We start from the raw sequence: 15,000 nt of genomic DNA on the forward strand, positions 1-15,000 counted from the left end.
TGATAGGAGAAAGTTGAAGGTAAATGTGGGTAGAAGCAAGGTGATGAGATGTACAAGAGGAGAGGATGGCAGTGAGTTGGAAGTAAAGATGGAGAAAGTGAATAGCTTTAGGTATTTGGGATCGCATGTGGCAGGAAAGGGAGGAATGGAGGTGGAGGTAAATTGTAGATTGAGAGAAGCAAGTGAGTGCCTTAAGGGATTAAAAAGTGTCATGAGAAATAGACATCTGAGAATGGATGCAAAGAGGAGATTGTATGAAGGGGTGATTGTGCTGACGGCTTTGTGTGGGACTGAGACGAATTTAAGAGAGGCAGAGAGGAAAAGTTTAAATATGTTTGAGATGAAATGCCTGAGAAGTATGGTAGGGGTTTCTAGGTTGAATAGAGGTGAGGAGAAGAGCGGGAGTGGAAAAGTAGATGACAGATAGGGCTGACAAAAGAGTATTGGGATGGTTTGAACACATGGAATGAATGAGTGAAGAAATATTAGCAAAATAGTAGAGGTGGATGGAGTGAACTTGAGGGAACGACAGAGGATGAGGTGGATGGGTGGGGTGAAAGGGGCTTTGAACAAGAAGGAAATGTCTATTGAGTAAGGAAGGGAGAAAACAGGGGATAAGGGTGAAGATGGCTGTGTATGGATGATTTTTTTATTTTTTTATTTTTTATTTATTTATTTTTTTTTTACGCATCTCAGAAAATTCTCGCCGTCTTCTCTATTTTCCCCTTGAGGGGATGGATGAGGAAGGGTGAACGTGTAAGTGAGGCGGCCCTGCTGAGGGTGTGGTGTATCTTACTTCGTTGCTTCTGACTCAGGAAGGGGGCAAGAGACATGGATGATCCTTCATCCACGAAGAATAACCAGTCAATAGTACACACTGGGTCACAGCAAATTAATTACAATTACATCCTCCTGTGCTTTATACCCTAGGAGACAATTCATAATCTGTATAGGATATGACATATACATATGCACACACACATACATATATATATATATATATATATAATATATATATATATATATATATATATATATATATATATATATATATATGTGTGTGTGTGCGTCCGTGTGTGTGTGTGTGTACATGAATATATATACATACAAATACGCATACATACATATATGCATGTGTCTATGTGTGTGTGTATGTGCGTGTGTGTGTGCGTATCCCTGTGTGTGTGTGTGTTTGTGTTTGTGTGTGTGTGTGCGTGTGTGTGTGTGCATAGATGTGTGTGTGTGTGTGTGTGTGTGTGTGTGTGTGTGCGTTCGTGTGTACAATTGTGCGCACGTGTGTACATTAAATGACACTGTAATGTACACCGAATCGAGGCTCCCTTTATGTATTTCCTCCAAAGCACTGCAACCACTCGAAAAGAAAAAAAAAAGTATAAAATTCCAAAATTGAAAATGGGAGACGGGGGTGTGTGGGTGGGGGTGTGTCTCGGTATAGACAACGCATGAGCAGCATAGACAAATCCTTGCTATATATGCAAGGGTACTCTGATCATCAGTGTCACATTTTCCCTTCCCTCCTCCACACCCACTCTCTCCCTCTTCTCCCCCGGAGGATCCTTCTCAGGTGGTGAAGACCACTGCAAAGGTTGATCCACAGACCGACAGCATGCAGGCCCTCGCTCTCCTCCTTGGTAAGTGATCCTTAGGGGGGATCAACCTCACATTAATCTACGTTTCTCTTCAGATACACATTTTGGGTATGCACATAGGTACATACACACACACACACACACACACACACACACACACACACACACACACACACACACATATATATATATATATATATATATATATATATATATATATCAACCACAATTCACTTTAATTCTAAGTCATCAACATCGAGAAACTCGAGGAGGCCGACATGTAGAAATTGAAATATGGTACAGCTAAGGACTCGAACCTGCGCTAGCACGTGACAAGTTATAATGACTTAACCGAATGCGCCATCAATAGAGATGGCGCAATCGGTTAAGTCACTAGCATTTGTCACATCCTAGCGCAGGTTCGAGACCTTGGCTGTACCACAATTCAGTTTCTGCATGTTGACCTCATCGAGTCTCTCGATGTTGATTGCTTAGAATTAAAGTGAATTGTGGTGGAAAAATGTAAATCGGATCACTGTGACCATTCAGTGTATATACATATACATATATATATATATATATATATATATATATATATATATATATATATATATATATATATATATGTATACACATATATACATATATATATATATATATATATATATATATATATAAATATATATATATATATATATATATATATATATATATACTGAGAATCCCACTATCGGAGAAAAGAAAGTTGTGTGAAGATACGTATATTGTGATCACAAACTGTGATCCTCTTCAGCGTGAAAAGGATCACGGCTAGTGAACGCAATATACTTATCTTCAAATAATTTTCTTTTTTTACTCCTATAATGGGATATTCAGTCTATCTCACGAGTGAGTTAGAACATTCAGTTTGCTTGCTTATATATATAATATATATATATATATATATATATATATATATATATATATATATATATATATATATATATATATATATATTTCTATTCATGTCCATACTCCACTTAAAACCACAGAAATTCTCTTATTAGTTTAAAAATGTTAGATTCTCGTAGGGATTATGTGTTTTCCATTTGTTTCCTTGGATCTGTATTAATTGCTGGAAAACAACTGATAATGAATATATCTAGCAGTTGAGTTTCTCAATGATTCTAGTAGGCGGAGAAAAATAAGTGCCAGACGAAAATATATCTTTCTCCCTGCTCAAACGCCTCAAACATCGTCATCACAGCTTACTCCTTTCTGTTCCACTTTCTTTGTCCTTTTCTTTGTCAATAATTATTTTCAAATAACACAATACTTACTCCTCTTCCTCGGTCTCCCATCTATCCTCTCCCTCCTTCCCTTACATAAGAACATAAGAATGAAGGGGACTGCAAGAGACCATAAGGCCTACACTAGGCAGCCCCCTTCGTAATCCCTCTACTTTATCTGCTACAGCCCCGATGCTGACTGTAGCCATGGTGGTCGTGTCCGGAAGCAGAAACCCGGAGGAGCAGAAGAACTTCGTCGGACGAATCGGGTCCTTCCCCTTCATGCAGTACCTGGCCAACCCCTGCGGCATCGTCGGCGGGACGCGCCTCGAAAGCAACGACCCCGCCATGTCCAGAGTCCACGAGGACTTCGAGAAGCTCAAGGCCGAGATGCGACTTGGCACGCGACTGGCGTCCTTCCAGCTCTCAAGGATGAGGGGGGAAGAAGTGAGTTATTTGCTTGAAGTAAAAAAAAAAAAAAAAAAAAAAAAGTTGTCATGATATTAATGGTAGATGGGGTACCGAAATAGACATGTAAGAACCAATAGATCTGTTGCTGTTCGTTTGACCATGTCACTCCATGTAACACTTGAGGGTTCACCACACGGTCATAAACGTGCGCGCCCCTAACTCCACACTCCTCACGAACACGCATTCCTCGTATTACCACTCCATCCCTTCCCATATTCCATTACACATTCTTTTGACTCTATATGACCTGGCTTAATACCACCTAATATTGACAGTTGTTCTTTACACTCTTCCCCGCGCAGGCCATTCAGGAATGCAATGGCATGAGTCTGAATTCCTTACCGTCTGTGCCCAGCCTCTTCGGCATCCAGGTGAGTAGACAGTCTCTGTCGTGTAAAGAATGCCCCATTCTTTACTGATTCCTACCCCCTCATTCTTTTCACTTCCTTCCTAAGCATCTTTTTATTATCAATATTATTTTCTCGAAATTCTCCTTTGAACACCTGCCCCACCTTACGTCCATTCTCTTCTTGGGCTCCTTCACCTTGCGATTTGCTTTCACCCTTTTCCTTTACAACTCATGCGCTTCTTTATTTCTTATTTGGAACCGATACCTACATACTCGCTTCTTTTCACCACCACCGTCCTCATCTCCTCATACTACCATTTGCTGCCTCGCATTTTATATCTTCCTATCTTCCACATCCCACACACCGTCTTTGCACACTTTAGCACTTCTCCTTTGAAACAAAATCCTTCTTCTCATCTCTTGTTTCTCCTTTACCCTTCCCTACATTTTATACTTCTCTCAGCTTCATCAGGTATTCTTTCTCATTTTCCTGCTCATTAATTTACTAATATTACAGCACTTCTCTGCCTCCCTCACTCCCCACTTCCACTTAACCTACACTGTATATTTTCCTTTCCACCAAATAATCATCTGACAATCCACCAACCTCTCCTGTAAATCCAATTACATCCAGAACTCTTCGATACCTCCTTTTGGATACCACTACATAGACCATTAATATCCTCTTGACTAATATCTCTCGGCTATAGCTCTTACCCAACACCTCACTTCCACTCCACTCCATTTTTATGTTATCATATTCTAACTCATTTTACTTTATTTTATTTATCTTTATTTAATTTTATTTTATTATGACTTGTATCATAAAGCTTTATTTCCCTTCCCTCCATTTAATATTATTTTCCCTTATTTTATTTTATTTTTCTGGAGTGCGGTCGTTGATGCTGAATTTATCTCTGTCAACTAAGAAAATTTCTCCAAGAACCATGTCTGCCAACTTACCAGCTTCATGCCCACAGCCCATGGAAGCGTATCGGCTCATGTACAGAGACCTATTGTACCTCAGCGGGCATCTTCACTTCATTGCCATTGACACCAAGAGTTCCAGCAGCCTCTGCTTTAACAAGACGAGAGCCTTCACACGCCAAGTCCAAGGGTGAGTTGATCCCAAAGGGTGTCACTATTAGAAAGGCAGAAATGTCCTATGACACGGGATCCTTGGAGTCCTAAGAAGAAAGGGAAACCATAAAAAGTAAAAGACCAAGAGATGAGTAGGATTCATAGTAAAGTCTGAAGTGGCGTAGCTAATTCATTACTTTGTGTCTGATGAGTGCGAAATGGGGAGATTCCTTTATTACATTACAATAGAAACCACCCTCACACGATTTTAGGTTGTTTTTAGTCAGACATCAAATTTATTTACCAGACTACAGACTTCCTATTTGCCTGTTATTGGACATTCTACATACTGTGTGGGATTTTTAAAGGATTATCAAACTTTCTATTTATCGGGGCCCTGGCTTCCTCCTTGATACTTGGCTTTTGATTTAACGGGCACCAGTCTTACTGATTTTAGTGGACACCGTTCTTTGTTTTTTCAAACCCGGCGGCGATAGACTGGCCGGCAAGCTGGAGTACCTCCTGTGCAACATCATTCAGATGATCCCCACCGAGTCTCTCCGTCCCACTCTGGAGGAGGTGCTGGACCTGGAGCTGTACCACCAGCCCTCCTGCTCCGGCAAGGCCACCAGGGATTGTCTCGTCTTCAGCCGCAGCTCTCAGTTCCTTGACCTGATAAAGCACTACCTGGAGGAGGACCGCTACGACTCCAACTTCCTTTACCAGGTAACTTCTCAAATGTGGTTAATTTTCAATCACGAATTGATTTTTACCTCTTAAAATTCTTGTTTATACCTATATTCTGCTTGTAAGTTTTTAGCAACTGGGTTCTCAATGGAAGGATCAGAGATGACAGTTGCTCCCAAACGAAGGTGTACTGTCTCCTCTGAAGACACCATCGATGTTTCCCAAGTGATCCAAGCGTGGACAAATATCATTGTGTAGTAGTTGATTCGAGGCGGTTTTACACAGCAATGAGAGATATACCATAGAATCTTGGTGACTAAGTGTGTTAATGACAGACATCTCATTCACACAATTTGTTAGGAAAATAACTCCTATAAAGATACAATCCTATCGTTTCGTGGCAAAATTTCATGTATTAAAAACACCTTACGTTATTCACAATTATTCTCCTGCTGACTCTTTCTACTCTCGGCAGTTGTCCGATTCATTCCTGACAACGAAACGTTCTCTCATCCCGCTTGGATGCTATGTTACCTTATCACTCAAAGTTTTCAAAACATGAAAGAGGCAATCGGCACCAAAAATAAGAAATATTTCTCATCTTTCTCTCTTTTAACCATTATCAAAACAGAATATGTAGAAAACGTTGGTTATATTTCATGAGTATCTATTTTATCTGTCTTTCAAAAGGCTTTCTTCTCCCTATAAAGGAGGTAGTCAGCCAAGCCATGGACTCACCACTCATCCGTCCCACACCCGTTCAACACCCATGAGCAATCGTCTTTTATGCTCTTATTTTCGTTTTGACAATGAAAAATAAATAAAGATTAATGTATCATATCAGTATCAGATGTCATTATTTCAGAGACTGCAATTAACCGATACACCAAATACGCAAAATAATCCTCACCCACAATTTTGTTAAATCTACTTTATGTTAACATTTTGGTGGGAGTTTTCCATCAAGACTAGTTGTAAGTTGTACGCAATATAGACTCCTCGACCTTATTTTGAGTATTGCATTCAATTTTTTTACTAAAGCAATCCTGTCCTTCTAGATGCTCAAGCGCAGCAAGACTTTATTCGCTCCTCACGGTTCGCCATCAACCTCTTACCTGTTTCAAGAACAAAGTGACCCAGCCGAGTCTCACCCTCCAAGTTCCAACTCAGAAGCTGGGGAGGCCTTCGTGATGGACAAGACAGGTAGAGAAGAAACAGATCAGTCTGAGAGTCCGTTCGACGATCTCATGAGGAAAGAAGACCCCTCAGCGCACCTTTCTCATTTGTGAACAAAATGACAGACAGGATTCGCTGGCCAGAGATTTTGTCACTAAATGTGCCATTTTGGCTCGTTGCTACAATTGGTGCAATTAGAACTGCCTGAGTTTGCACAGGCTAGGCATGTCTCATTGTCATATGACAATATCGAATGTCCAACGATTATAATGTATTTTTTCAAAGACTTTTGAGTTATGAATAAAATTTCATATTTGATGCAGGACCCAATACCTTCTTTATTTTTCATTCGTTCACCTCCTTACCAGGAACCACAAAACAAATATGACATCATTAAGTAAAGTGAATGTACAAATTCTTCGAAAAAAAAACTTAATTTCATCTTGGTTCAAAACGATTAATTTCTCAAAATAAAATTGCAAGATAAAACCTTTGAACATTTTTAGAAGCTCTGCCATGGGATACGATCCCTGACCCGTGCGTCGATAATCACGAGGCCAAGACGCTAGCGACCATGCTACATGGTGATGGTTCCCCGACCACGCTTCACGTGATTATCGACGCACGGGTCAGGGTTCGTATCCCATGGCAGAGCTTCTAAAAATGTTCAATCTGTCTTTAACATACACAAAACCTTTGATTAAGTTTTTACCAATTCAGAAGAAGTTCCAATATAATCCAACCGTTTTTTTGTTCGTTACTAGTACAGAAACGTAATTCACTTATTTATAAAATAATGTGATACTGAAAGATGTTTTGTAGCAAAAATAGATCTACATTTCAGCCTTAATTCTCGTCAGAACTATAAAGGATCAAAGATCAAGATGAAACGAGAAGATTAAGAGTGGCACAGAGGGAGGAATTGTGAAAAACTAGTGTAGGTTTAGGAAAGGGTGAGCTAGCGTGGATATAAGTATCTTACTAAAGTAGACATGATTTTTTTTTTTTTTTTTTTTTTTTTTTTTTTTTTTAGACAAGGATATATTTTTGGGTCTCCTGGATTTAGAGAGATTTGACTAGAAGGCATCATAAGGATGTGTTCAAGATATATGGGATAGGAAGAAAGTTGTTAAAAGCAACCAGAAGTTTTTACATTAGTATTAGAGCCTGTGGGAGGATAGAGAATGGAGGGAGTGAATAGTTTGAAGTAAAAATAGGACTATGCTATGGTTACTCAACATTGAATTAAGTCGTAAAGAAAGGAGTCTGGAAGAAATTTAGAGGTTTAGATATTTAGTTCCTAATGTAACAGGGAATGATGAGTGAGGGATGTACATTATAGACTAAGGATGGCAAGTAGCTATCTTGGGAGAATAAAAAGTGTTATGAGGACAAAGAGACAAAGACAAAGAGAACACTGTGCGAAAAGGTGGTTATACCCACGACGCTATATGGACCAGAGACTTAGAATTTAAAGGAGACAGAAAAGAAGAACCTAAGGGTGTTTAAGTTAAAGTATGTAGGAAATATGTTTGGGGTTACGAGGATGGACAGACTGAAATTTGAGAAAGTGGAACAGATAGCTCGGTAGAAAGATAGTATGGATCAAACGTAAACTGTGATGGTTTGGGCATATTGAAAGAGTGAGTGAATAAAGGTTCTTGGAGTAATCTTTTCTCTGATACAATTCTTGTTAAATTGAATAGCCACTGACGTTCTGACGTACTGTGTATCTGATCGCTCAAAATTGTGGAAGACCTTTTTTTCCATATTGTTCAATGTGGAACAGAAGTTTCCGATGTTCATCTGGGAACCAGTATCTGCAGATTTCGAGGTCTCTTACCTCTTCTTCAGCTGGGAGGTAATAGTGAATATTTTAATCATCTTGGACTATATGTTCACAAGTGAGAAATGACCTCACCGAGTGTGCTGTGATTTTTCATATGAATAAAGGTTAACAAACAGCGTGCAAAGAGCGGAAGTTGATGCAAAGAAATGATCGGGATAGACCGAGAATGGAATTGATGGACGGGATGAAAGGAAAAATTGACGTCCTCCGAAGGGATTTCTTGTCTGTTCTATAATTTTTAGTTGATAGAGGGAGAGGGTCACCTTGCCATGATGTGGTGGGGGGACAACAGGTTTGGCTGTCGGACGTGTTATGAATATACCAATAGTGCATAAAAAAAAGTCAAAATGAAAGTGTACGAACAACAACAATTGGTAGTAAAATTCAAAATGGATATGTACAATTCTTTATTATTAAATGTTAGTGTTCCGACAAGAAAGAGGAAGAAGGGACAACAAGTCCTTGAAGTATATGCAAAATTCACCAAAAGAAGGAACCAAAAAGGCCATCCATTACTATTTTTCCTGAAGACTCTTTAGATCAGGCGTTCTCATTAGGGGTGAAATTCATCCCGAGGGGGGAATTTTGGGATTTCTGGGGGTGATTTGTGACCAGTCAGCTTACAGGGTGAGGAAAGCAATTATAGGTTTGGCCTATCTGGCCTGTCATCTGGGCTGGATTTATACTAATTTGGGAAAAATATATACTAATTTGGAAAAAATAAAAGTTCTTTTAGTAATATTTGCATATTATTTAGAATGCACCTTTTGAAACAGACAATCTTGGAAAGGAGGGGGGGAATGACATTCTGACAAATGGTGAAAGGGGTGAATGGGACAAGTAAGGCTGAGAACCCCTGCTTTAGATAGAACAAAATTTGGCGTTACACAAAATGAGGTACGAGGGTGATCAAAAAGTAATGACAGTGATACCATATATTTTCACGGTACAGAGGTAAATCCAAATAGTGGCCTACATTCCTTCAAAGTACTCCCCTCCTGCCTCTATGCAACGTTCCATCCTCTTTCGCCACTTCATGAAGCACTCACGGTACTCAGAAGCCGATATACCTCGTAGCTCTGAATTGACTGCTCGCGCCAGATCTTGGATGCGATGAAACAGCTTCCCTGCGATCGCACCCTTGATCTTTGGAAACAACCAAAAATCACAGGGAGCAAGGTCAGGCGAGTAGGGTGGGTGGGGGAGAAGTGTGATTCCCTGCTGCTCCAGGAACTGCACAGTGAGGCGAGCTTTGTGGGGGGCAGCATTGTCATGGTGCAGCAAAAGGCGCGATCGGCGACGGGTTGGTGCAGTCTTGGCCTGATATTCCAGGACTCGAGGAAGGATGTGATCAGTGTAGTACTGGGCTGTGATAGTACACTGTTGAGGCATTACATCCACACACATTGGTCCTTGTGAATTGAAGAAGATGGTGAAAAGGCGCTTCCTGCTGCGAAATCCTTCCTTCAGAATCTGAGGTCGAGGTTCTTCATCACTCAACCACACCATGTTAGACTGCTTGTCTCTGGTGGTGAAGAAAGAAATCCAACACTCATCTCCGGTAGCTACATCTGAGAACCGTTTCGGACCATTTGGCTCGAATTCAGCCAGCCATAGACGACAAATCCGCACCCGTTCGCTCTTCTGCTCTTCCGTAAGCAAATGAGGTATCCATCGAGCACACTTCTTCCTCAGCCCTAAGTGTTCATGCACGATGTCATGTGCGCTCCCATAACTGACACCGAGCTCCAAGGATAAGAATCGAAGAGTAACAGTTGGATCTTCGTCAATGATGGCCCGCGCACGGACCGTCGTTGCTTCGGTCACGGATGTCCGAGGGCGGCCAGGACGATGATCATCTTCTAGCTGCAATTTTCCGGCTGCGAAAGCTCGAATCCAGCGGGAAACAGTTTCCAGTGATGGAGTAGACTCGGGAAAAACTTGCAACAATTCCTCTCTGATCTCCGTTGCTTTTTTCCCGAGTTTCCACCTTGTGAAGGTGTAGAATCTGCAGCCTTCTTTCGAAAAATCCATGTTTCCGGTTAGAGAGGCAAACCAACAATGACGCAATCGCACAGCGCAACGATAAAATGTAAGCTAGACAAACAGCGACAAGCTCAAACATGTAACAACAGGCAACACTTGCTGCCCCTTGCTCCCCGCCCCCCCAACACTTATAGTCTCTCAGCTACGAGTCCGACTGTCATTACTTTCTGATCACCCCTGGTATTTTGGCACACGAAATGGATACGTATACAGTAATGCACATTCCAACTATTAAACATGTCCTATATGCGCGTAGAGTATATCAAACATATATAATGTTACTTGACATGCTTTGGAAGAATGATTGATAGATATGTGTATTACCTTATCATTCCAATTATGTTTAAAACTACTTCAAAATGTATTCAACGGGGAAGATCACTTGGGCAGGATGGCGTATCAATAGATCTTCTGAAATACTTAGGAAAAGGCGTTTTTTGCAAATTAGCTTAACGATATACCTATTGAATGATGAAAATAAACTTTTTTATGGCTTTTTGTTTCTTTCGTGACGAGATATAGAATATCTTTACTGCAAAGCATCTGTTAGCAAATCATTATTTCATAAATATCAGGTACATTTTTCCTGTATTGCCAATGAATAAAAAGTAATTGGTATATATTGTAGATTCTTCCCAGTTGGTAAGGATTCAATCAAAGGTATTTTGTCTTCCACTTTTATTATATATTTTTAAGATGTCTAATGTATTTTGTAGTTCTCGGTAACGAAATTAATGAATGGAAAACAGACATGGCATTGGGTTCTGCGTCAAATACAAACTTGACTTACATTTCATAAAGGCTCTGACAAAAGCTCGAAGTGCAATTGGACATTCGATATTATCATGTAACAGGGTTACGTATCTAAACTGTGCAAATCCAGGCAATCTTAGTTCTGAATATAGCCACGAGCCAAAGTGGCACAGTTAGTGACAGACAGTTTAACTAGCAATTGTTGTCGATCCTTTCGTTTACAAATGAGTGACGTGTGTAGAAGGGTCCTCTTTCTTCATGAGATCTGCATATGCACTCCTAGATCGAAAGGTTTCTTTATTACCGGTCTTATCCATCACGAAGGCCTCCCCAGCTTCTGAGTCGAAACTTGTAGGTTGGTACTGAACTGGAAGCCTTTGTTCTTTACTCAGGTAAGAGGTGGGGACGTGAGGTGGGAATGAAGTCTTGCTGCGTTTAAGCATCTGGAAGAACAGGATTGTGTGAGGAACTCTGCTTACAATAATTGAACTAAAGTTAACAAATTCATATATCTACATAATGCGTACATCCTTCGAACACAAATTTACATGTAGTCAAATTAGATCTAAACATATGAAAGACGCTTTTATCAAACCTGGGAGTAAGGATTATTTTTCCCATCTAATGTATGGGTTCATAGTAATTTTTTCGATTTCTGATATATGATACTAATATGAAAATAGTTAATCATTGTAATGATACGTAAGAAATTGTAATTCGTAAAAAAAAATCTTTCTATATAGAGTTAACAATGATCAAAACAGAGCAATATAAGAAAGTTTTTTTATTTTTTGGTGCTGAAAGCCTATGATGCCATGAAAAGTTTGAATGAAAAGTTAGTCCAACTTCCATGATGAATGAAAAACTTTTTGTTGTCATGAACGAATCAAACAGCTACTAACAAGGGAATGAAATGCCAGTTGAATGATTGTCCATAACATTAAAAGTGCTTAAGATTTTATTTATCGTTTCGAAATGATAAGCTCGTATCTTGATATGAGTTCTTTTTCTGGCAAACTGTGTGAATGAGAAGTTTGCTATTAACGCATTTGGTCACTAAGATCCTAATAATAGTATATCTTCTAGCCCTTAAAGTGTCCCATCCTCTCCTAACTAAGGTTTAAATACTTTTTTTCTGGTTCTCATTTTTTCTCTCTTCTTTCTTGAGGTCCAGTAGTATCGTCTCGCTGCTGTGTAAAACCGTATGGTATGAACCACTAGACAATAATGAATGTCCACGCTTAGATCACTTGGCAAACATCTAAGGCTTCTTCAGAGGGGACAGTGAACCTTTGTTTGAGAGCCATTCTTCTTTCTGATTCTTCCATTGGGAACTCAGTCGTCCGAGGCACATCAGCAGAATATAAATGTAAACAAGAATCTTCAGATGCAAAGGTTAATTCATGATTGAAAATGAACCACTTTTGAGAAGTTACCTGGTAAAGGAAGTTGGAGTCGTAGCGGTCCTCCTCCAGGTAGTGCTTTATCAGGTCAAGGAACTGAGAGCTGCGGCTGAAGACGAGGCAGTCCCTGGTGGCCTTGCCGGAGCAGGAGGGCTGGTGGTACAGCTCCAGGTCCAGCACCTCCTCCAGACTGGGACGGAGAGACTCGGTGGGGATCATCTGAATGATGTTGCACAGGAGGTACTCCAGCTTGCCGGCCAGTCTGTCGCCGCCGGGTTTGAAAAAACAGAGAACGGTGTCCACTAAAATCAGTAAGATTAGTACCCGTTGAATCAAAAGTCAAGTATCAAGGAGAAAGCCAGGGCCCCGATAAATAGGAACTTTAATCATTCTTTAAAAAAAAATGCCATATAATATGTAGAATGTCCAATACCAGGCAAATAGAAAGTCTGAAGTCTGGTAAACAAATCTGGTGTTTGACTAAAAACAACCTAAAATCTTAAAGAGGGTGGTTTGTATTGTAATGTAATAAAGGAATCTCCCCATTTCGCACTCATGAGACACGAAACAATGAATTAGCTTTGCCACTTCAGACTTTACTATGAATCCTACTCATCTCTTGGTCTTTTATTTTTTATGGTTTCCCTCTCTTCTTAGGACTCCAAGGATCCCGTGTCATAGGACATTTCTGCCTTTCTAATAGTGACACCCTTGTGGATCAACTCACCCTTGGACTTGGCGTGTGAAGACTCTCGTCTTGTTAAAGCAGAGGCTGCTGGAGCTCTTGGTGTCAATGGCAATGAAGTGAAGATGCCCGGTGAGGTACAATAGGTCCTTGTACATGAGGCGGTACGCGTCCATGGGCTGTGGGCATGAAGCTAGGTAAGTTCCCAAACAGGGTATATGGATGAGAAGTTTTGTTAGGGGACAAACGCATTCCGTGCATTAAAGACTGGACTCCAGTAAATTCGAGTGAAATGAAATGTTACATAGAAATCGAATAGGATAGGAAATAATAGAAAAGAATAGAATAGAATAGAGTAGATATGAATAGCATAGAATATGAGTGAAATGAAATGTTACATAGAAATCGAATAGGATAGAAAATAATAGAAAAGAATAGAATAGAATAGAGTAGATATGAATAGCATAGAATATGATAGATAAGAAAGATTAAAATGAGATGAGACAAGATCAAACAATGTAGCGTAAACTAGAGTAAGATAAGCTAGAATAGAATGAAATAAAATAAGATCATGTAAAATAGAATAGAATAAAAAGACAATATAATATGTAATATAATAAGATAAAACAAAACAAAATTAAGTCACATTAGATCAAAATAAAAAAAAATGGGAAGAAACAATATGGAATAAGATAATTGTTGATAAACTAGATAAAATCAAAATAGAATAAAAAACGGGTGACCTGTATCTGTATGCATCAAATCCGATAGTGGATGGAAGAAGGTGGGGAGGGGGGTTAGCACGCAACTTGTGTGCTTAGAAGAATATGGGAAAGTCTTCTTACAGTGCGACTGTCCACTCACCTGAAGGCCGAAGAGATTTGGCACGGAAGGCAGAGAGTTTAGACTCATTCCGTTGCATTCTTGGATGACCTGCATGGATAAAAGTTAGACGGACGATCGTCAATGCCGGAGGAAATGGAGAATGGGACGGGATGAGGTGATGGTAAGAGACTTAAATCAATTACATATACTGAGGAATTGTGTGGAGAGGAGGACGCGTAGGCACATGGCCGCGCAACGAGCCTCCAGGTCTTGGCCGACATCATACAGGAAACTCACCTCGTCTCTCCTCATCCTTGTGAGCTGGAGGGACGCCAGTCGAGTGCCGAGTCGCATCTCGGCCTTGAGGTTCTCGAAGTCCTCGTGGACTCTGGACATGGCGGGATCGTTGCTCTCGATGCGCGTCCCGCCGATGACGCCGCAGGGGTTGGCCAGGTACTGCATGAAGGGGAAGGACCCGATCCGCCCGGCTAAGTTCTGCTTCTCTGGAATCCTTCTTCCAGACACTATGGCCAGTGTCAGCATCAGTGCTGTGGCATGAGAGAGAGTTGGGAGGAAAGTAGGCAGAGGGGAAACTTACGTCGTGAGATGAAAATCCATGTGAACAAGTTGTATAGACACGGTAAAGGAAACATGGACTGGAGGTGAAGCTTTTATTCCTGACGTTTCGTCTAACGACTTTGAGAAAGTCGATAGACGAAACGTCAGGAATAAAAGCTCCACCTCCAGTCCATGTTTCCTTTACCGTGTCTATACAAGGAAGACCATGTTATATGAATA

General features: G+C 40.3%; 2 protein-coding genes across 2 annotated transcripts in view; one reads left to right on the forward strand and one right to left on the reverse strand.

Annotated features, from left to right (window-relative positions):
• The first annotated feature begins 1,510 nt into the window (after window positions 1–1,510).
• Window positions 1,511–6,963, forward strand: LOC143021286 (uncharacterized). Its single transcript, XM_076178693.1, has 6 exons — window positions 1,511–1,652; window positions 3,066–3,325; window positions 3,652–3,720; window positions 4,679–4,815; window positions 5,276–5,504; window positions 6,524–6,963. The coding sequence occupies exons 1-6, from the start codon at window positions 1,628–1,630 to the stop codon at window positions 6,752–6,754; spliced, it is 951 nt and encodes a 316-aa protein (XP_076034808.1). The 5' UTR covers window positions 1,511–1,627; the 3' UTR covers window positions 6,755–6,963.
• Window positions 6,964–11,211: 4,248 nt separating this feature from the next.
• The window catches only part of LOC143021287 (uncharacterized), a 4,997-nt gene continuing 1,208 nt past the window's right edge, over window positions 11,212–15,000 (reverse strand). The window contains exons 2-6 of the mRNA XM_076178694.1: window positions 14,500–14,750; window positions 14,242–14,310; window positions 13,420–13,556; window positions 12,726–12,954; window positions 11,212–11,732 (exon numbers count right to left, since the gene is read on the reverse strand). Of these exons, the coding sequence (XP_076034809.1) occupies window positions 11,508–11,732; window positions 12,726–12,954; window positions 13,420–13,556; window positions 14,242–14,310; window positions 14,500–14,750 (911 nt within the window). The 3' untranslated portion in view covers window positions 11,212–11,507. The remainder of the gene's footprint in view (window positions 11,733–12,725; window positions 12,955–13,419; window positions 13,557–14,241; window positions 14,311–14,499; window positions 14,751–15,000) is intronic.

The sequence above is a fragment of the Oratosquilla oratoria genome, chromosome 41 (assembly GCF_046742065.1).
Source record: "Oratosquilla oratoria isolate Oo_2021 chromosome 41, ASM4674206v1, whole genome shotgun sequence".
Classification (NCBI taxonomy): domain Eukaryota; kingdom Metazoa; phylum Arthropoda; class Malacostraca; order Stomatopoda; family Squillidae; genus Oratosquilla; species Oratosquilla oratoria.

Bases quoted from the DNA above. Each gene is read 5' to 3' on its own strand.
- LOC143021286 (XM_076178693.1), top strand. From the start codon at position 1,628: ATGCAGGCCCTCGCTCTCCTCCTTG. The intron at 3,721-4,678 runs GTGAGTAGACAG...TCATGCCCACAG, and splicing joins CCAGCCTCTTCGGCATCCAG to CCCATGGAAGCGTATCGGCT. The intron at 5,505-6,523 runs GTAACTTCTCAA...CTGTCCTTCTAG, and splicing joins ACTCCAACTTCCTTTACCAG to ATGCTCAAGCGCAGCAAGAC.